Genomic DNA, 22,556 nt, shown 5'->3' with positions numbered 1-22,556 from the left:
AACTTCAGCACAAGAATTTCAGTAGAGATAATCATAGAATCATTTCAGTTGGAAAAGACCCTCAGGATCATTGAGTCCAACCATAACCTAACTCTAGCACTAAACCACATCCCTGAGAACCTCGTCTAAATGCTTTTTAAACACCTGCAGGAATGGTGACTCCAGCACTTCCCTGGGCAGGTTGTTCCAATGCCTGACAACCCTTTCCATGACAAATTTTTTCCTAATTTCCAATCTAAACCTCCCCTGGCACAACTTGAGGCCACTTCTCCTTGTCCCGTCACTTGCTACTTGGGAGAAGAGACCAACCCCCCTCCATGCTACAACCTCCTTTCAGGTAGTTGTAGAGAGCAATAAGGTCTCCCTTCAGCCTCCTTTTCTCCAGGCCAAACAGCTCCAGTTCCTTCAGCCATTCCTCATCAGACTTGTGCTCCAGGCCCCTCACCAGCTTTGTTGCTCCCTCCGCACTCTCTCCAGCACCTCAATGTCTTTCTTATGATGAGGAGCCCAAAACTAAACACAGTATTCAAGGTGGGGCCTCACCAGCACCAAGTACAATGGCACAATCATTTCTCTAGTCCTGCTGGCCACACTATTCCTGATACAAGCCAGGATGCTGTTGGTCTTTTTGGCCACCTTCTTGGCCTTTGCAACACTGCTTCAAAAGGCCACCCAATAAGCACATCTGCCTCACAGGCTCCAGAGTGATAAAATATCAGCACAGTAGTTCTTGTATCACTATTCCTCTCCCTTCACTGCTGTTGTCTCAGAAAAAGGGTTGGAAATGTGCCCCCACATCAGCTAAATGGCTTTCCTGGGCCTCTGGCAGGCGGCATATATTTGGCAGAAATAGATACATTGTAAAAGATGTACAAAAACTAAGAGAAGGTTCCAGGTTTATGAATTCAACCAGAAGTGGTTTCTAGAGGTATAGAACAACCTAAACTTTGCTACATTAGCAATGTCATATAACAGGAAGAAAAGTAAAAAAGTACTATTTAAACAATGAGGCTAGAACTATTTTTCCAAAATGGAAGCCTATCTGGCCCTGGCTTTGTCTTTGCAAGCACAACACAAACTCACAGTGAGAGCAGAAGCAATCCCTAATTTCATGCCCTTTTGAAGGGACTAAATTGTGAAATATATTCCTAAAAAGAGATTGAAAAAAAAGACAGTGAGCAGTGGACTTACCTCTCCGTGTCTGCACAGAGAAACTGGGTGCTGGAGCACATCGGAAGGCAATGAGCTGTATTGCCAAACTGTACAATCATGAAGTTATCGGGACATTCACAGGAATAGCCCTGACCACCAGCTTTTATTAGACAAAGATGAGAACAACCACCATTGTTGGTGCCACAAGGATTATTAACTGGTAAAACAGAAGAACAAATATTATCATACTTTGCAAAACCCGTGACACAAAGCTCTCACTCTACACCACACTCCTCTAATACTGCATTGAAAGCTTCAACGTAATAAACTGAAAACCCAAAATCTAAATAAGTAGGCACTTAGTGAGAGAAATATGTACGATTTCATTTACAGGAAATGTATGCTATTAAGACATGACGATTTAGAAACTAATTCAAAATTATGCATTTCTCTAGTCATTGCTGTTCAAAGAAAAGGCAATTTATAAATGTAGAGGCCTACATTTACCCTGTGCATTTTATTCCCCTCAACAAAGACAAAAGCTGAGTGCACTCAGGATCCTTTACAACTAGTCTGCAGATAACAGCTGACCCTCTAAATGCAAATCTAATTCTGTTTTCTCACCAAATGGCTGTCGGTATGGGTGGTAAACATGGATGTCAAACGGCCTGTGTGTGGTGTTCACAAGAACAGTCCTGTCTGATCCATCATATTTATTTCCCTTTTCAACTGTTCTTGTGTTCCAGTCAGTCCAATATATGGTGTCTTCAAAAATTGTTATTGCAAACGGATGAGGTAAAGTCCCATCATATACAGTGTGACGGTGATGCCCATTCAGGTCAGAGTACCTACACAAAGGAAAAAATGTGCAAAGCATTCAGAAAAATACTAAAACACCTTCACATCTTTATTATGCATGCTTATGGTATAACACTTCATTATGGGTGACCAGGACTGTGCAATGTGGAATGGCAGTTTTTTTAGTCCCTAATGATAGAGCACTGTCCTCAGTGAATTCATTTTAAGATATGCAGGAAAGTAAAACAGGTTATTTTAGGCAAAAAAAATGGAATAGAGGAACATCCACTGCAATGTGAAGTCTTCCCACAGAACTGTATCAGCTAGTACAATGAAATTCTGCACATTTTCTGCCTTACAGCAAGTTATTTTTGTCACATGGGAGACTAGCTTGCCTGGGTTATTCAAACTGCTAATAATGGAACACTTAAGACAATAATAGGCCTTCTATATTCCTAAATTTTACACGACTTCATGATTTTGAGCCTCTTCTGATGAAATACCTTGAATAAGATTTTATATTTTTACTGTCACCTTGCTATAGGAGGAAATTACGAAATACAAGACAGAAAAAGGGCGAGACAGAAAAACTTACATATAATTGATATATTTTTTAAAAGACATTTTTAAGATTTCGACACAGAAAAGGCTGCCAGAAGAATTAATGTAATGAACAGAAGTAAATACATACCTAAATGTACATGTACCGTGAATACTAATATAAATACTAATATAAATACTAAGGACTGTTCTTAAAGTATTTCAATGCCTTAACAAAAACAATGCTAATTATCCATTTTTACCGGAAATTTTCTAACATGAGAAGCAACTAATAGATTTCTCTTGATTAACATAAAAACCCCATATGCTAACAGGAAATTCCATGCCGTACTTATTGACAACCATTCAAAGATCCTGTAATGATTTGTAGACTATTTTATTAGCACATAACTAGCTTAGTTACAGCTCAACTCTTATCTATAGGCAGAAACAAGAGAACCAGGAAAAATAGTGATTTTATACTCAGTTTTGCTTTGGTTCAGGTCGTACACCTAGATATAAAAATGCTGCATATTTGAGTACATATTGTGAACCTTTTCACTATAATTTTTGGACCACTTTCAGGTGGACCTAAGATGCACGTATAGGAACTGGGCTGCTGTGTCATCTAGTGATTCATATCACCTACTACTCCGGACTTTGACTCTGGTTTCCTACAGAGTCAGTGGGCTTACAGCATCTTCAGATGCTTACAGCATCTAAAAATGCTACCACTGCCATCTCACATGAGCAGTTATTCAGTTACTCTTTTCTGAGTACATACTCAATGTAATTTAGATGGGCATCTGCCCAGTAGAGCTTGTCATTGGTGTAATCTATGGTGAGTCCGTTGGGCCACTCTAACTTTGTAGAGATAATCACTGTCTTCTCCTTGCCATCCATGCCTGCTCGTCCAATATACGCTCGATCTGCCCAGTCAGTCCAGTAAATCTGCCTGTTCAAATAAATACTTAGAGTTAGGATTGTAGTAAAAATATACTGAAGTAAATATTAGAAGACCAAACTCAAACACAATATTTTGTGCAACAGAACTGAAGCAGAGATTGAGGAAGATAAGAAAAAGGTTAATCTATTTGTTACTTTACCCGCTACAGCAGAGAACTGTGTGATCACAATAGTCTTCAAAGAATGCAAGCAACAGCCCCGCTGTCTGTCAAACCACACACACTTCTATCAACCTTTTCAGCCTTGCGATCAAAACTTCTATGGCCACATGGAACCAAATTCCACTTCCAATGATATCTGACAGCCCTGCATATATATCTATGAAAGAAAAGCTACTGTTTTTCCTAAGCTACAACTAAGATCTAATGTCATGCAAATCTAAGTGCAGGCAGCCAAAATTTATTTCATATTTTCAAAGACAGTGTGAGACTATTTACAAAGGAAAATCATGCTTGAAACATCATACCCATATTTTGGATGAACAACAATTGCTCTGGGGTACTGAAAGCAGAAAGTGTTGTTGGCATCCACACACCGATCCACCAGCTTTTTCCGGAATCTTCCATCAAGTTCAGAGACATAGAGACAATCTTTGTAGGCATCCACCCAGTACAATTTTCTGAAATGTTTGAGAGTTAATTTATTTACTCTTGTTTATTTTTTTTTTTTTTGGTTTATTTTGCTTCACGGCATCTTAAATTTCAGGTTTTTTTCTCCTAAAAGCACTATATCCAGTGTAAAGGAAGAATACACATGCTGTACTGACATCCCTTCCACGCTATGCTCCAGGCTGCCCTTGTCACTCCTGTTCCTGCATCCACAGTCACTGGTGCCAAATTCAAACTTGCAGATGCCCAGTTGAGTAATAATATGCCATTTACCAATAAATTCCTAAACCTCCCTCCTCTTCCCTTCCTCTTGTACCAACAATGGCCAGCAAACAGGAGCAGGAAAACAGCCATGCAGTGCAATAGATCGTGACAAGGGATATAAAGTACTGTAGAGAGTCATCTTCTATTCCATGCTGCCACCTCTGCTTTCATCAGACAGAACAGTTACAGGTTCTCTTTTGAAAATTCCTAAGCAGTTCAACAGCCTAATTTAAACTTGGCCTAGAATTTTCTTACAGTTCTATTACTTTGCCTAGGAAAAACAGACAGCTGTAATCAAAGAAATCATGCAAGCTGAAGCAATGATTTTTAAAAGCCTGCAACAAACAAAAACATTTAATACAATTAGAACTATATCAGGCTACTTTGAAACTGTCTGCACAGCTGGTCAGCTCCAGCATCTACAGGGTCATTCCAGAAACAGACTGACAGATGCAGTCTCTGCCTGCACCACCCTGAGCAGCACCATTCCCACCAGTCTTCCCCAGCCTGCACCTCACAGCATCCTCCAGTCCTCTCCCTGTACTGAAAGTGAGCAAAAAAACTCATCAACCATTGTATCGTCCTTCAGCCTTTCTGAAACACCTAAACAAAAGCTGACCCAAGACATAACTAATGGTAGCTGAAATAATTCAGCAACTCTATTAGTAATGGAGCAGTAGGACCACTTCAGCTAAAATTAGGCTTTTCCTTCCTCATATCTCCATGAATCATAAAGCATTTGAGACTGCTGGCAACATTAATTATCACTAGGTTTAGAGACAAAGTGGTTTAAAATTGCAAACTATTATATTGACATATTCATATAAAAACTCTCACATAAGTTCCAAAAGTGATTTTTGCAACCACTTTCATTATTTTGTAAAGTCCGATCCATGATATTTAAACTTTTCATACTGATAATAATGCACTCAGAAAGCAAAACCTGATGAAACCCAGCCAAGATGACTATCAGAGAGGGCATCATGTACAGAGTGAGTTTCTGTGGGAGTAAATCAAACTACTTTTTGAGACACAGTAGGTAATTAAAAATGACTACGCAAAGTGCTCCCCAACTACTTCACCCTTCTACTGCCCTCCTTACAGCAAATGATGTGGATCACATTGTTTGAGTGTCAGTTAAAGACGCATTTTTCAAGAGCCAATGAAACATGCTCTTCACATTGGTACAGGAGCTAAATTTCGTTAATGTTCATTATTATTTACCTTACTGGAATCTAGTTACCTGTTGTAATATATTGTTCATGCACAGAGCAAAGCCTGCATCAAGCCCAACAACTGCTAGCAAAGGAATGAAGATGCAAAGCTCAGAGCCCCTACCCCACAGCCACATGTAGCATCCCACCTGCTTGCTTGCCTGGTCTGTTCAATAATGGTTTCCTAACAAGTTTTTCAACAAGGCTCACACCTTGTTATTGACGAGAGCAACCCCGATAGAACATCAGTACACTAGATATGAGAGCAATTAAAGTCTTACGAATGTATTGGATGCTGATAAGCAGTTCAGTTGTATAAGACTATATCCACAACCCAAAACAATCTCAGTGCTCACTGGGGATTTCATATGAAGTAGGAGAAAAAAACAAAGCTAAACTCCCTCACACACCATTTCCTTAGTATCTCAGAAAGACAGAAAGCGTATTTTCTTACCTGCCAACCCAGTCAACAGCGATACCTTCCCCGTTGGGCACATCATCACTTATCACTGCCTCCTTATTTGTTCCATTTAGGAACATTCGTTCAATGACCTTCCTCCCCACATCAATCCAGTACAACCTCTTTTCCACCCTGTCAAAGTCCAGTGCCACCACATTTCTCAGTCCTTGCAAAATGAGAGAGTAAGACTGGCCATCTGCTGTGAGATTTCTCAGATAGTAACGGTTGCTAAAAATAAGGTATGGGGAGATGTTACTATTTTGCCGGCAACTTTTTCCGTCAGGCTCCCGGATATAGCCTGGGGCACACTTACAGATGTAGGAGCCAGCTGTGTTCTCACAAATCTGGCTACATACTGATGGAGTTTCATTGCACTCATCAATATCATCACAAGTCCGTTTATCAGACATAAGTTTGTATCCAGCATGACAAGAACAGTAGAAACTTGTCTGTGTGTCTGTGCAGTCATGATCACATCCACTGATTGAAGGGTCGCTGCATTCGTTTATACCTAGGGAAGGAAAGCAGTTCTGTTCAAGGAACCAGCTAGCAGAGAAAATAGTGCCATCACTTTCCAATGTACTTGGGCTCTCTCCCCCTGCTACTGCCTGAAAATGCTGAATGTGATGTGGGCTGCTGTAATAAAGGAGCAAGGAAAATAATCTAACCTAGTGTAAAATTATTCTAGCTTCTTTGAGGTCTGTCACCAAGATGCTGAGTGCAAAATATACATTTATGAATTGTGTCTTTTAGAAATGTAAGGGCAATACATAATAGCGTATAAACTACATCTACAGTTTATATACTTAGATAATTTTCACAGTTTGTTAAAACAGTACATAAAAAGTATGATTTAATTTTAAAAAATTAGATATATACATTTCTTATAATGCTTCTGAGAGACCACCATGGAATAGACACAATTGTAATTAAGCAATTGTCTTAAGGGTTCATTTTTTGGGGGCTGCCTAAGCATTTTAAATTAGAGACAGTATAAATAAATTTACACATACCACATCCTTTTTCATCACTGTTATCTAAGCAATCATCCAGCCGATTACAGACTTTGACCATTTCAATGCAGTTTCCATTGTCACATTTAAAGTGATGGGGAGAGCATGTTGCTTCTGGTGTACTACAAAGATGCTCCAGCTCATCAGATTCATCACCACAGTCATTATCCCCATCACAGATGTAGGCCTTGGAAATGCAGCGCCCATTCTGACAAGTGAACTGGTGCTGTTGACATGGTTCATAGATGCATCCCCTTTCATCACTGCTGTCACCACAGTCATTCCGCCTGTCACATCTGGAAAAGAATAAACACTTTTTAAAAATATACAAAGGCAACCTTTATCCCTAGGAAAGAGGGATAGATACACTCTCCTGATTCACAAAGAAGGTCAGATATTAATAGCTTCAATGGAAGACTTTCAGAAAACAGGGTCATATTATATAGAATCTGATCCTGTGAGTCCCGCTTGTATTCCCTGTATGCATTACAAGCTGAACAGAATCACTCCCAGAGAGGTTACTAGGCACAATAAAAATGATTAAAAGCTAATGGTGAGCACTAAGGATATTAGCATAGAAAATTCAAAAGCATTTTCAACTTAAAACTAGTGCATGAATGCAGCATGGATAAATAGTTTCATTACAATATGCAGATCTACTTAGCAGCAACATATTGTGAAAAAAATATACACAAATACATAGTGTAAAAAAAAGGTTGAATTAGCTTCTTCACTTTAAGCAAATTTTGACAATTTCTGCAGCAGCTCAGGTAGTTACAAACCTGTATGTGTTTCGGATACACAAGCCATTACTACAAGTAAACTCATTTGCTGTGCAAGATCTCCGTGTACAGTTCTGGTGTTCATCCAATGCATCACTGCAGTCAGCATCACCATCACAGACCCATGCCCGAGGAATGCACCTCCGGAGCGGGGGGCGGTTGTTGGCGCATGTGAACTCTGCCGCTGTGCAGTTGTGGTTTGCTGGAAGAAGAGCAAGTTCACTGACACGCCACGTCATCCTCCGCACACGTAAGACCCTCTCCCTCCGCACACACACGCAGCCTGGATACCCACACCTAATCCTCAACATGGCCATGCTCCGCTGCACATGCAGAGACAGAAACCACTGCACTGGAGTACAAAACTCATACTCATTCCCACTAATTTTCACTGAGCACTGCTCTTCAGGGAGGCTGACTGCAAGCCAAAGCACTTTAGAATTCCTTAGCCAATGTTGGCATGTGCAGAACTCTGGATCTTGCTGCATTCTCAGTACAAGCTTTTCATGCTCCTGGCCATATATTCTGGAAACTGGACAGGTATTAGGCTTCAGCTCTCTGTCCCCTGATTTCTTCAAGGTATTCCAAGCTCCAGCTTGGTGAACCGTCTCTTCTTTGTTCGCCCTCTAAACAGTCACACTTGCTTTGCTCACTCATTTTTACAGAAGTTATGCCAAAATCACATTGTTATTAATATGCATAAGAGGTAATGCGTGATGATCAGGGAGTATTTTCCACTGAAGCTGCTATTGCTGCCCAGATCATACAAACAACCCAGGCTAATTATATCTCCATTTGAACTCAACAATTCAAAGAAAAGTGATTGCAAAATTTGAACAATATTTTTTTCTTACCAGTAAAATATTCAATTTTAATTCAATATAAGGAAAACAAAGGGTGTACCTCATGATTAATGTGCACCTTTATGGACAGAAAAATTGGTAGAAAGTGGGGTTTTGGAGGCTGTTTCTTTTCTAAAAAATGCATGCAAAACAAAGTGTAGTATCTGTTTGCATTAAACACCTACCACAATTATGTCTTTGATCCTCATCACTCATATCCCCACAGTCATTATCACCATCACAGATCCATGTTGCTGGGATACATCTTCCATCATCACATCTGAACTGGTCGCTTGAACAAGTTCGCACTTGGGGCACTTAAAAATGAACACAATCACTCTGCTTGTTATAATAAACTAACCTGCACTGCCATGAAAATCTGCTGAGGAGAGTATTTTAGGGAGAATCTTACGATAATGAAATGTAAAAGAGAAGCTTAAGGGTAAGACACTTAAGGTATAAGCTGCAAGACATTTTCTTAAGCTAAAGATGCAACTCCAGCAAGTGTGAAAAGTGAGCTATCAGCCGTGCTTAAATCACAGAAGGCTGTTCTGCCTTGTGTTATGCCCACTTTTACAGTGAGAATAATGACAATGTTGCAATATCAGTTCTCAGGGACTTCAGTTAGCCCCTCCTCTTCTCCCCTGGAGATTAATTTACTTCTTTTCACCTTCCTCTGCATCCCACATTCCTTTTCTTCCCAAATGCATTATTGCACACACACACTTCCTGTACAGCATTGCATCTGCTTTTCCATCCAAAACAATATCAAAATAATTTAGTTAGTTAATTCACCACCATCACAGTCTTATAAACAGACAGGAGGTTATTCATTAAGAGTTATCACATAAAAAGCAATCAATTGTGGCAATTAGAAGCCTTCATATTCCATACATAACTTTACGTATTTAAGACTTGAATTACTCAGTTACTCAGATTACTTATAGTCAGTGAATAAACCTCAGAAGATACATATTTTCCACCTAGTCTGGAGACTCAAGCTGCTGCCTACAAGAGAAACTACTGATTTCCAATAACTCATTGTGTTGTATCTTCTGAATGCAAACTTACCACAAGAGGCAGGTTCATCAGAGCCATCAGCACAGTCTATCCCTTGATCACAGTACCAATGAGCAGGAATACAACGTCCCGACGTACAACGAAACTCACTATTTGTGCAAGTCAGTGAGACTGGAAGAGAAAACCTATTTATTACTTCTTTCTTTCTGTTACCTTTCCAACCCATTTTAAGTTGCTTTTGAGTCCATTTTATGCAAAAATATTACAGACACCAAAAAAAGAAAGAGAAAAAATTATGCCAGGAAGGATGTCTTTTCACAGCCTACCTGCAAAGAGCTCTTTGTGCAAACAATGGGCTTAACTCTCTCCTTGGGTATACGTATCAGCTAATAAATAGACAGAATTTGCCCTGGAAATCAGACTGCATGCAGCAATTGTAAGTATCATCTCCTACATTTATACTTAAAACTTGTGCACAAGAAAATGACCCCAGTCCAATATACTCATTTCTCCAGTGCCCAAACTAGGCAGTAGCAGACTCCATGCTTTACAAGGAGTCAAAATGTGCAATAAAGAAGTATTACCTCATGGTGGATAATGTTTTCCTTGTTCTCCCACCGATTTTTGTTCACTTGCAGGCAGGAATCTTTTCTTAATGACACTGAAGTACAAATTGTAACACTGAATAGTTCCAGCTAAGCATACTGCAAATATTCCTTCTGCACTTTGGCTGACTCCCTTGATCCTGGCAGGTATACTGGTTTTGATAATTTCTTCAGTAGTTATCAATACTTTCCTGTACCCTCTGTTGGTTTCAAGACATCAAAAAGGACACAGTCTGGCCTTTTAATTCTCTCCTCTGTGTGCCTCTAATGATGGAAATCAAAGGCAACTAACACATTGATCATTTATATCTTGGGGCTTCTTTCATCTCCCATTCTCCCTCTCTTTCTTGCCCTTCACCACTTCTCAATTTAAGTAATTCAGCAGTGCCACTGGGACATATACAGGAGATGGGACAAAGCACACCTTTCATGAGCAGTGTCAGGCCCACTATGGCCATATATTTTTGACATGTAGGGGTCCATAGATTAAAGTGGCCACATTCTGGCTAGAAACATTGAACTCATATTTTAGAAAAATCATGGCATAGTTAATTCAAGGCAGTTACCTTTAGGAAAACTAGTGAAGGCAAAAATAATCCACTCAGGCAATTCTAAAAATAAAATATTATCTGCAAATATCCAGTATGTTTTACAAAGCGATCCAAAACATTTTATGTACATATGTACTACCTAACTACTACCTAATACAAATATCTGCACTAGCAAAGCTAAACTAGTTTGTAATTAAGTCTGATTGAAAACTAGACACATTTATACAGTAACTGGAAGCTATAATGAACAACAAACCATATGCTGAGGCATACATAACTACATGAAAGAGCTACAAGAAATTACATGTGAGACTATACACAAATTCATCCAGTTAGAAGGAAAACTATTTTTATGTTTACGTTCTCGAAAAAGCCAACCCACTATAATACTTAAGTGCCAATTACCTTCTAAAACCATAAAGGATACAGAACAAAATAAGTAAAGTAATGATCCCTCAAAAGCTGTACAAAAATGCTGAAAAAAATTATGGTCTTTTTTATTAGATAAAAGCATGATCATTGAGAGCTAATAATACAATGCATATACCTTATAACTCTTCAGTTTTACAAGAGTAGATGTCTTGAGGACACTTGGAGCTATGTCAAAAGTAAAGACCAGTAGAGTAAATTACTGACACACAAGAAAAGTAACCGATTCCCTATTAACTTACCACAGTGAGTAGGGCTCTCGTCACTCATATCTCCACAGTCATTATCACCGTCACACAAATACGTTCGAGGAATGCAAATATTTGTACTTTGACATTTTGTAAAACCAGACTGGCAAGTGCGATCCGCTTTAAGAAGAGAGGGGAAAAAATAAAAAAGCAAAAGTTCTTTAGAGCTTTTTTTAAAACTGTTAAGTTGCATCTTATTGAAAGATACACAATATTGTTAAAAAGAGTCCCATGTCACTCACTTGCTAAAGTGCACCAATACTGCTCATGCTATATGGAAACAACTAGACAACTGCTTTTATTGACAAAAACATGACCAAAGAAACACATGCCAATAATTGCGGGTGAGGGAATGTGGACTGACGTGTATTCACACTGCAATGCTTGCGTTTGCAACCAGCTGGTACTATATGAATCATCAGACCAACTACAAATGTCTAACAGACCAAGAATTTCAAATATTCAGATTTCACTGGCAATAAAAAAATTGTCACAAATAATGTTTAAATCTAGTATAATTGTGCTGGTTTTGGCTGGGATAGAATTAATTTTCTTCTTAGCAGCTAGTATAGGGCGATGGTTTGCATTTGTGCTGGTAACAGTGTTGATACTACGGGGATGTTTTTGTTATTGCTTATCAGGGCTTATACAGAGTCAGGGCCTTTTCTGCTTCTCGCACCACCCACGAGCAAGGAGGTTAGAGGTGCACAAGAGGCTGGGAGGGGACACAGCCAGGAGAGCTGTGTCTCCATATATTCCATAGCATATGACATCATGCCCAGCATATAAAGCTGGGGGAAGAAGGAGGAATGAGGGGGATGTTAGGTGTGATGGCATCTGTCTTTCCAAGTAACCATTATGTGTGATGGATCCTGGCTTTCCTGGAGATGGCTGAAGACCTGCCTGTCTATGGGAAGTTGTGAATGAATTCCTTGCTTTGCTTTGCTTGTGTTCATGGCTTTTGCTTTACTTATTAAACTGTCTGTATCTCCATCCACAAGTTTTCTCGCTTTTATTCTTCTGATTCTCTCCCTCACCCCACTGGGGAGAGGAGGCACACAGGGGGCACGAGTGAGTGGCTGCGTGGTGCTTAGTTGCTGGCTAGGGTTAAACTGTGACATTAATACAGCATGATACAAAATAAAAACCCACTGTCAAACTCCAGACTAATCCTGCAAAACTACAAACCCTGCAGCAAACTCATCTTAAATAATCTTTTTGAAGTTCATGGGACTACTCACAAGACCTAACATTAAGCACTGCATGAGCATTTATTGCATCAAGGCAGACTATTTAACACAGGTCTGTCAAACTCATTTTCACTGGAGGCCACATCAGCCTAGCGGTTGCCTTCAAAGGGCTGAATGTTACTACCTACATTTATGCAGTCCTAAAATTACATTTGGCCCTTTGAAGGCAACCACGAGGCTGATGTGGCCCCCGATGAAAATGACTTTGAGACCCCTGATTTAAAGCAATAGTTATCATTTAGTATCTTAAAAGTACTCTGGAATAGCTTTCAACAATTCTAATTTCTTCAAATAACACAAAGCAGAATCTTTGTGTAACATAAGTAAAGAAAACTTTTATCCTCCTTGCTGATTTTTGTCATAGTTCTTGACACACAAACACATTTGCCTCCAAAGAGTCAGACTCAAATAGGCACTACGTAATTAGGATAAACTTACGGCAATTTCTCTCATCTGATGTGCCATTATCGTAACAGTTGTTTACTCCATTGCAGACGTACTGAAGAGATATACACCTTCCATTATTGCAAGTAAATTCTGTGTGGGAGTCACAAGTTCGGAACAAGCAGCCAACCTCATCACTGTTATCTCCACAGTCATTGTAGTGATCACAGCGGTAATGATAGGGTATGCAGCGCCCATTGCCACAGGTAAAAGCTGTTGGCTGACAAGTATGGAAAGCTGTAGGAAAAAAAAATATATTAGAAAAAAATATACATAGATAAAACGGAATCTAAGTTCTCTGACAAAGTAACAAGTAAAATCACAATGTTTTTTACCTGCCAGGGCAAACACAGCAGCAAAACGGACTGCATGAAAAGTAAAATACGTATTTGAGTTAAACAAAGTAGAAATTTGCTACACGTTATAAAAATTCAATACTATACTGCTTTTGGATTCTAGAGCAAATCAGTTGCTATTCAGACCTCCAGTCTGTAAGCAAGCAAGGGATTCTTTCCAAACTACAGCCATAAGATCCATGATCGTAAAGCCATAAAAGTGACAGAGAATACAGTACAGACAAGACATCACTTTCTCATGCAGTTATTTTAAATGCTTACCACACACGCTTTCCAACTCATCACTGCCATCACCACAATCATTGTCGTTGTCGCATTTCCATCGCTCGGAGATACACTGCCCATTAAGGCATGTGAAGAAACTAGTATCACACCTGGTACCGTTATCCACAATACAGTGCTTGTTATTATTGGCTAAATACCAGCGACCTTCAGAGGGGCACTGACATTCTGCACCAGCTGGACCTAAATTTATGTTTGACAGTTTAAAAAATAATAATTAAAAAAAAAAATCAAAAAAAAAGGGAGAGACAAAAAATGAAACAAATTTAGCATCAATGCTTTAGATAGGGTTCTGTGACATGTTTCTACCTGTAACAATGGAAAAGGCAATGAAATTCTCACCACTCCTTTAAGATCTATCTGGTCAGACAGAAATGTGGTGTCTTAGCCAGATTTTTATCTCAGTTAAGCATATTTGCAAACCCATTAAAACCCACAAGAGGTATTTCAGAGTTCCATAGAGGAACTGAGATCAGAATTTGGAGTATCTTAATATTTGCTTGTTGTCCAAAGAGTTTTTGGGTGTAGCAAGAGGGTATCTGATACTTTCAAATATCAGATCTACACCAGCTGAGACTATCCTTCAAAATCTAAATGGGTTTCAGAAGTTCTAGCGCCAGACTAACTGCTCTTCTCAAAATCAATGAGAAGTTTGAGTTGTTTTCAGGCAAGACAGATCTTTAAGGGCATTTAAGACGCTAAAACTGAAAGCAGACACTGAATGAGTTCTGCAAAGTCAAGGATGGAAACTTCCAAAAATCCACAACACACAAATCAGCCCAGTAACAGGGATGCTCTTTGGGTACACTGCCATTCTGGTTTCCTGACCATCTGGACTGGTGACCTGTTGGATCACTTCAACTCTCTCCTTACACATGCAAAAGGAGAGATACAAGATGACATACATACATCACTCAGGTCTCACCTCAATATGCAGTTGATGATACAGACCATGTTTCTGGAGTCCATGACTCAAAAGGACACCCGCCCCACCATGTAGATAAAAATGTGTGCTTTGTGTACTTTGTGCTATCTTCTTAGTAATTGTCCAACATTTAAAATGAGGCAGTAGAAACGTTTAGTTTGGAAATTAATCATTAGGGAAAGACTTCATAATACCATGGGATAAAGAAATACTGACCATAAAGATTTTTTACATATGTGATAGGAAACATCTGTTCAGTATACAGCACATCAGTATGTATTCCTAAGGTAACCATATTCTGCAGATCTCACTTCCTGTCTCATCCCATGGGGGGAAAAAAAAGTTAAAAACCCAGAAAACAATGTTTTGGTTTACATCAGAGAAATCTGTAATTCTTAGTTGTGACAGTTCTCAGACACAACCCACAGTTGTGTTGGTAAAATACCATGACCTTGAATGACAATCATTTTGATTGCATTTATAAATAAAATAAAAGGAAAAATAAACATTTCAGCTGTCCCCATGTGACTAAAACTGTTATATTATGAGCAGACACTCTAATAGCTTCAGTCATCAAGTATAACAGCTTACCTGGTGCACAGATGTGACTGCAGCCACCATTGAATTGGTTGCAGGGGTTTGTACACTGCTGCTGCTTACTTTTTGCCCAGACATGAATATCCATTGGTCTTCGTGGAAGATTCATGATCATCACAATCTGATCTGAACCATCATACTTATTAGCTCGGTAAATGCTTCGTGTGTTCCAGTCTGTCCAATATATGTGCTGATCAAACAAAGTCATTGCAAATGGATGCAGAGCAGTGCTAACAATTACCTCACGATTTGTACCAGTGAGAGTGCATCGCTCAATCTTCTGCCTAAAATAACAAAGACATCATTACATCTTAAAAGAAAGAAGTATTTTAACTTGTGTATACAGCCATGCCCCAATTAGTCTTGCAACTAGTATCCACCATTTCAGTAATGTGCACCAATATGTAGGGTGCTGTTTTGAGTTTAATATCTCAAATTTTCCAATCTATGGCTTAAATAGTGATGCAGAGTAGCAGCTCTGTAATACTGACACAATAACATACCGGGAGCAATCAGGCTGAAGATTTAAATGTTTAAACAACTACGCTACTGAGAGAGAAAATGAATGCAAAACTTCATGAGAGAATACACTTCCTCAATGTGTGCGATGTTAATGACTTCTTATACTATTAATAGGAGCAAGCCAACAGTCCCATGAAATGGGACATGCTTTTGTTTCAGTCTAATCTTCTGCAGATCCAAATTTAGACAATCAGGAAATACAAGCAAATCTATGAGGGTATAAACATGCATTTTCTGCTATTTCTCACATAATACAGGAGGGAAAAACAGTTCTAATATACATATAAGCACCATATATGTAATATATCTAATTGCCACAAATATATAGCGTAAGATAAACATTGCTTACTAGTTGATCTTCCAGTTTTGATTCTATCTTAGGAACAATGTTTGCAATGATAAACAAAATTCCAAAAAACAGGACTTCAAGGAGCCACAGAGCACCACCCTCTGGATCAAGCCACCAAGAGTTCTCACAGAAACAGAGAATTGCTACAGCAACAACTTAGCATTAGCAGTAAGAAACAATCACTTGAACTTATTTTATCTAATCTTAAAGGAACTGTGCGTTTAAGTCTCTGCTAGAGACAAAATTTAATTATTACTGATTGTATTTAAGGCATTTACTGGACTGCCAGTGTGGGTTGAATAAGAACGGAAATGGCCAATGAGAGAAAATGAGCTGATAAGGAATTTCTCAATAAGCTGAACAGCTCATCTCTCTTGTCATCACTAGTAAGAAGGAAAAAGCTGCATTTCATAAAAGCAGTAGAAGGAAACATAGAATTTTAGTGATTATTATAGGAAAATAATAACAGGCAGACACTTCATAAGGCAAAAGCTTTAATGTGAAGGAACAGTTGTGGGAAAAGTGCAGAAAGGCACTTTTCTATGAAATTGGGCTTCTACAAAAGAAAATAAGCTCAAATGCAACTCTCCTGAAATACGGGGTCAGGTAATTTTACCCTTCTATGCCACAGGAAGCTTTTTAGTAGGAGCCCTGTACATATTTCCCAAGTGTCAGCATGCTATCCGGGAGGGATGCTTACAATGTTGTGTGCAGTAACCTGTGAAGTTACGTGAAAGGAACAGAACACAACCAGCACATACATTCCATCTGCTTGAGATGAATCTAAAGAGTTGGGTGTGCCTAATTGTACCACAACTCTTAAAAGGCAACAGGGTGGTCTAGAACAAAATAAAAGAAATCCTATTTTAGAGGAAACGGGATAGCACCCTTGGAAAATGAGCATAAGCAAGATGAGAATAAGCAAGAGTTAAAATGGAGGAGAATATATGGCTCACCCTTGGATTCCCTTGGTGCCTTCAGAGGTAAAGAGCATTGTCATTTTTGAGTGTCTGGTCTTCACATCTTACCCCATTCTGGTACCTTGTCCCTCTGAACGGGTAAAGGCCCTCCCCATGAAAGTCAGAATAAACAGGACTTCACAGTTTAATAATATGCTTCCCTAGCTCTATTAACTAGAGTCTGAAAGAGAAAAGAGGATGTCTCATTTGACATCCTATACTCCCCTTAAAACAGAGGGTGCCCTTTCCTCCTGCACACAGATGAATCCAAATCAGATCAACTTCTTCCCAGAAGATCCCACACAGGCACAGACCACCACAGTTACTACATTACAGACATCACTTTTCCATCACAGTGAAGGAGAAGCCTACAAAAGAACTGTTGTGCTGAAGGAACCAGAGGGGAAAGGTCTAACCGCTGCAGTGATTTCTCTGAGACCATGGGTGAATTCGAATGGATGCAAAGGAAATTATTTTTAAAAACCTTCTTGCTGACAGCAGAAATAGTGGTGGCATAAATTGAAGGGCAGAGTTCTGCCTGGTAGGCAACAACAAGAACACCATGCCAAATTCCACAGGTGACAAGAATTAACCACAAACAATGAATGACATAAAATGTGCACTAGGATTATATTTGTTACAGGGGATGCTTGTAAAAGTCCTAAGTTGCAAGGAAGATGAACAAACTGCCAGCAGGTACAAATGCCATAAAGCAGTGGGCTAAATCTAGACTGTGGCATAACAAAACTCCTTATGGCACAGTAGTTCCACATCAATATCAAGACTTAGCTTTGCATCACTATTAAGTAACTCTTAACATTCTATAATACAAAGTATCAAATCCCATTGAAATGCTGAAAAATAGTTTAAAAAATGAGGGAAAATAAATAATCAATGTATTAAAAAATAACCAAATGTAAATCAACAAGTATGCTATCAATACATACAGATTTGCATCAGCCCAGTATAGCTGCTGTTCTTCATAGTCCAGGGTAAGCCCATTTGGCCATACCAAATTGGTGCTCACAATAGGTGTTCTGAAGTTTCCTCCAAGTGTAGCTCGTTCTATCTTTGCATTTGAACTCCAGTCAGTCCAGTACATATACCTGTCAATAACATGACTATAAGGTTATCTATTCAACAAATAAAGCTCATGAAGCTCTTATCTGCTCCCGGATATCTCCACCCTGGTGTCTCTCACTGAAGTGTGTAGGGCAAAACTAGTGGAAAACAACTTTTTCCTCTGTTTTGGCCCACTTTGACAAGGACATCTTCAAGCAGGGATCCCTGGGCTCCACTTGAATGAACTTCAGAAAAGTTTTTCCAGCTCCTAGGGGAATCCAGTGAAGTCAATTCATCTCTTTCTTATCTTTCTTCATTTGAAATACAGTGTAATTGGTGATTAAATAAGAAATACAGTATAATAGAATAATGCCCCCAGCCTCTCGGGGAATGTTCTGATATTGAAACAAGAACTCCTCTGAGGCACGCAGGAAATATGATAGAAAAAGGGAAAGATTATACAAGACTCAAAATAGAGAGATCTCTTGGCGATGTCACCTCATTATCATGATATGATATGATATTCTTGAAGAAATCTTGGTTTCAAGAAATACCCTTTTTATTTTTCTGCCTTACACAGCAAATGAAGGATGATTAGTTGCTTGACAAATACCTGCTTTGAACATCGTTCTCATTTACCCCCAGCACCTAGCTCTCACCAGCATTAAGTGGAGCCTCATACACTACAGATTGACAAATGTTCTAAATATCTCAGAAGAAAATTCAAATCTCTGAGGCTGAGATCAGCTTGGAAAACTTAAACCTGAAGAGTCAGATCTAGGATGGCTATGCACAGCTGGAACCCATGGCTCAGGACAGGAAGGATCTGGCAGCTTTCGTCAAAGTCTAAATTGTAGTTTCACCTGCAGTCAAAATAAAGTATATGGAGAGGAACACATACCCTCTGCAGGGATCTAACACAATGGCTCTTGGTCGTGGAACCCGGGCGATCACTGTGCGGTTGGAGCCATCCACAGCCATTGAGCTGATGGTCTGATTGAGGTACTCACTGTAGTAAACTCTGTTGTTGATCCAGTCAAAGGCTATGCCATCTGGAGTACCCAGGTCTTAGGCACATGCAAGCAAACACACACACACAAATTCAGTATAGTTTCCTGAGACACTAGAATACTCTTCACCTATCATAATATGGCAACACCAAAGATGTTCTTAAAAAGCCATTGGTATCAATGCAAATTTGTCCATTTAAAACTAATACTCAAGAACTAATACTTAAGACTCAGGCAGTTCTGTGTATGCAATAGTGTTACAAAGACTTTTTGCTCACATAGACCTAAGTTCTGGTTGCTGTTCTCCAAGTAGCAGGAATCATCCCTCACTCTGTAAGATTAATTTGCTATATATAATTTTAATTTATTGCATATACTTTTCTGTATATATAATAAAAATATTTAATCAGTTTTATATTTCCATTTCATTGTCCTCAAGATGAAATAAGAATCTCAGAAGAAGAAAAAACTAATGAGAAGAATCAAAAGGAGCATTTCAAACATCTTAATTAAATAGTCTACCTTGATCATTAGCATAAAAATACCTGCTGAAATAGTGCTAGGTGCTGCAGTCCATTATTTTCAATACACTTACTTTGTGTCACATTTCAGTGCACTTACCAGATGCAATTACCGTTGGAGAGCTAATTCCTGGGTAGATACTAATATAACTGATTCTTCCTGTCCCCGAAGGATAACTTTGGGTAAAATATATTCGGTTGTTTATGCTGTCAAAATCCAGGGCCACCGCAGTTCTTAACACATTGACTGTGCGGAAGGGAGGACTGTGATTTTCAGGATCTAGGTGGATACTTCTGAGAGCATTCTCAAGAGCAAAAATCAAGTAATCATCAGTTGAAATGGAACATCTCTTGCCATCACTGCCTAGCGTTCCAAAGGCACAGCCACATCTGGGTGTTTGCACATCAGGCAGGGCAAAACACAGGTGAGAACAGCCTCCATTGTTGTCCAAACAAGGATTGTTGTTGACATCAAGGGGCGAACGTGACTGGAAACGCCTGTCGAAGATGGTAACATCCCTTAGCCAGTTAATGTTGTCTCGTATTACTGTTGGTTGATCAGTATTGCCTGGCTCCTTGCTGGCTTGGAAGACTTTTTTCAGGTTCCGATCTACCCAGATCATAGAATTTCCAAATATGGTGATACCATATGGAGTCGGATAACGACTGCCGTAACGCACGATTTCAACTTCACCACCATCGGGCTGAATTCTTGCAATCATATCTAGGGAATCATCCACCCAGTAAATGTATCCATTGCTGTGATCTATGGCCAGCCCACGAGGTGTGACAATGCCCTCGGATACAAGAACTGTTCTGTTGGTGCAGTCAAGAAATGCACGTTCAATCTTCGGATTTTGCCCATAATCTGCCCAGAACAGATATCTGTTTTTGGGGTCGACTACTATGTGCCTTGGCATATCTATGGTAGTTTTAAGCAGAACACGGCGATAAGTTGTGTTTAAACGCAAAACTTCTATAAAAGTCTCTGCCAGGAATGCATTTGTAAAATAAAGATTTCCTGTTTTTAAAGAAAAAAAAAAAAAAAAGGCAGATAAACAAAACAGGATGTCAACATATAGCATTAACACCCAAGAAACATGAGTTGATAAAATACCGAACTATAAAACAAATATCCATAAACATCTCAGCAGTCAGAAGCATAAGGAACTTGCCTACACTTTGAGAATTAGAAGACACCCAAACTGACAACAGTCAATTAACTTTGAAATCTTCATGGATTTCCATGGGGCAAATCAATGACATAAGATCAAAAGTGCATTAAGTACAGTTGTTCTTTAGGTGCACTTTATTTTTTCTTTTAAATCTAAGCCTTTGGCTTGCCCTTCCATATTCTTATCTCTTTACCTTTTACAATGCCCAACTATCAAATGTTATGGCACAGCACTGTCTACAGTAACTAAATGAAATGTATACAGTAGATTATTATTCTAAAGCACATCTCAACAAGCATATCAATCAACAGAATAACTTTTGCAAAATATTATATACAGTATGTATAAAATAAATGTATTAACGACAATGGTCAGCAACTTAGAGTTGATGATCACTTTCTGAAGACTTAACGTTTGAATTATTCTCTCATATGTTTAAATAGGAACAGGAAGTGCAGCTGGGAAAATCAAAGTTCAAAACTAAAGTACTTCTTCTGCTTTCTTTACTGTTCACTATAATTTATAAGGTTTGTTTACAGCAATCTGAGGGTAGATAAAGGGTCCCTTCTTTCTTATCAATAATGTCATCAGACAACTTTTGTGCACTCTTCTTCTGGTTTTCCACTTTGGTAATAAAGTATAGTAGTATACTGGATAACAGCTACTAATGAATGAACAAACAGGAAAAGAGACCCAAGAGAATTACAAAAGCATCATGAGAGAAAAGGTTCTATATATCTGCTCTGATAAACTTTCATTTTTACACATGTATATAAACATAGGAGGCCTTCATTACTTCCTCTTGTTTTAAAATCACAAGTTAGATTCATAGGAATTCCATTCAAAATACTTCCATTAGGATCCATTTATGTTAGTCTAAAAATTTTACAATCTGTGAAGAACAACGTTCCTTCAAATTCAGCTATGCTTACCTGCTACCCAGTCAATTGCAATGCCACGGATTCCATTTCGTCCTATTCCATTTGTAACAACATTTCTAAAATAAGAACCATCAGGTTTAATTTTACGTATTGCGTTCTGAGAAGAAACTGTGCTACTGAAGTCACACCAGAAAATGAAACCAGAAGGCATGTGAACATCCACGTGAAGCGCATTTCGTCCTAAAACATTTTGAAAAGTAATAATTAATTAACCTTGATATAAAGAAACATATTTAAAACGTGCTATGCCAGGAAGAAATGCAAAAACATTAGGCATTATAAGATTTTTTCCTACTATAATATTTACATACCTCTTCCTGCCAGTGGTACCATGGCTTCAGAGTGATCAGATGTCTCTAAACTAAATCCTTTAATTGCAGAAAGCATAGAAACAATTACAAATGAACTGTATGGGGAACAGGTTCTGTTATCAGGATTTAGCTGAAAGCCAGTAGCACAGGCACAAGAGAATAATCCACCAGGTAGAGGCAGGCAAAGCTGCTGACAAACTCCAATATTATTACTGCAGCCATTTGAAGAACCAGCTGAATCTGTGAAAGACATACATGACAAGACATAAAATCTGAACCATATCATCACAAACTCCCATACGTATATAACCAAATCCATGCACTTCCATAGTATGAACATCTAGTTGACAAAAACAAAGG

At 38.8% G+C, this 22,556-nt stretch overlaps 1 protein-coding gene across 2 annotated transcripts in view; it reads right to left on the bottom strand.

Moving 5' to 3' along the window:
• The window catches only part of LRP2 (LDL receptor related protein 2), a gene marked incomplete at both ends in the record, with an annotated part of 118,844 nt that overhangs the window by 28,908 nt on the left and 67,380 nt on the right, over positions 1 to 22,556 (bottom strand). For both annotated transcript variants that reach the window (XM_080346928.1, XM_080346929.1), the window contains 18 exons: positions 1,192 to 1,369; positions 1,777 to 2,000; positions 3,275 to 3,445; positions 3,923 to 4,075; positions 5,997 to 6,513; positions 7,016 to 7,311; positions 7,798 to 7,999; positions 8,825 to 8,956; positions 9,711 to 9,830; positions 11,487 to 11,612; positions 13,181 to 13,423; positions 13,804 to 14,007; positions 15,341 to 15,630; positions 18,124 to 18,282; positions 19,140 to 19,305; positions 19,870 to 20,790; positions 21,877 to 22,065; positions 22,197 to 22,436. In XM_080346928.1, coding sequence (XP_080203054.1) covers positions 1,192 to 1,369; positions 1,777 to 2,000; positions 3,275 to 3,445; positions 3,923 to 4,075; positions 5,997 to 6,513; positions 7,016 to 7,311; positions 7,798 to 7,999; positions 8,825 to 8,956; positions 9,711 to 9,830; positions 11,487 to 11,612; positions 13,181 to 13,423; positions 13,804 to 14,007; positions 15,341 to 15,630; positions 18,124 to 18,282; positions 19,140 to 19,305; positions 19,870 to 20,790; positions 21,877 to 22,065; positions 22,197 to 22,436 — 4,531 coding nt within the window. The remainder of the gene's footprint in view (positions 1 to 1,191; positions 1,370 to 1,776; positions 2,001 to 3,274; positions 3,446 to 3,922; positions 4,076 to 5,996; positions 6,514 to 7,015; positions 7,312 to 7,797; positions 8,000 to 8,824; positions 8,957 to 9,710; positions 9,831 to 11,486; positions 11,613 to 13,180; positions 13,424 to 13,803; positions 14,008 to 15,340; positions 15,631 to 18,123; positions 18,283 to 19,139; positions 19,306 to 19,869; positions 20,791 to 21,876; positions 22,066 to 22,196; positions 22,437 to 22,556) is intronic.

The sequence above is a fragment of the Nesoenas mayeri genome (genome assembly GCF_963082525.1).
Source record: "Nesoenas mayeri genome assembly, chromosome: 6".
NCBI lineage: Eukaryota > Metazoa > Chordata > Aves > Columbiformes > Columbidae > Nesoenas > Nesoenas mayeri.
The sequence above is the reverse complement of the archived record's forward strand: the minus strand, read 5'-3'. Positions and strand labels throughout refer to the sequence as shown.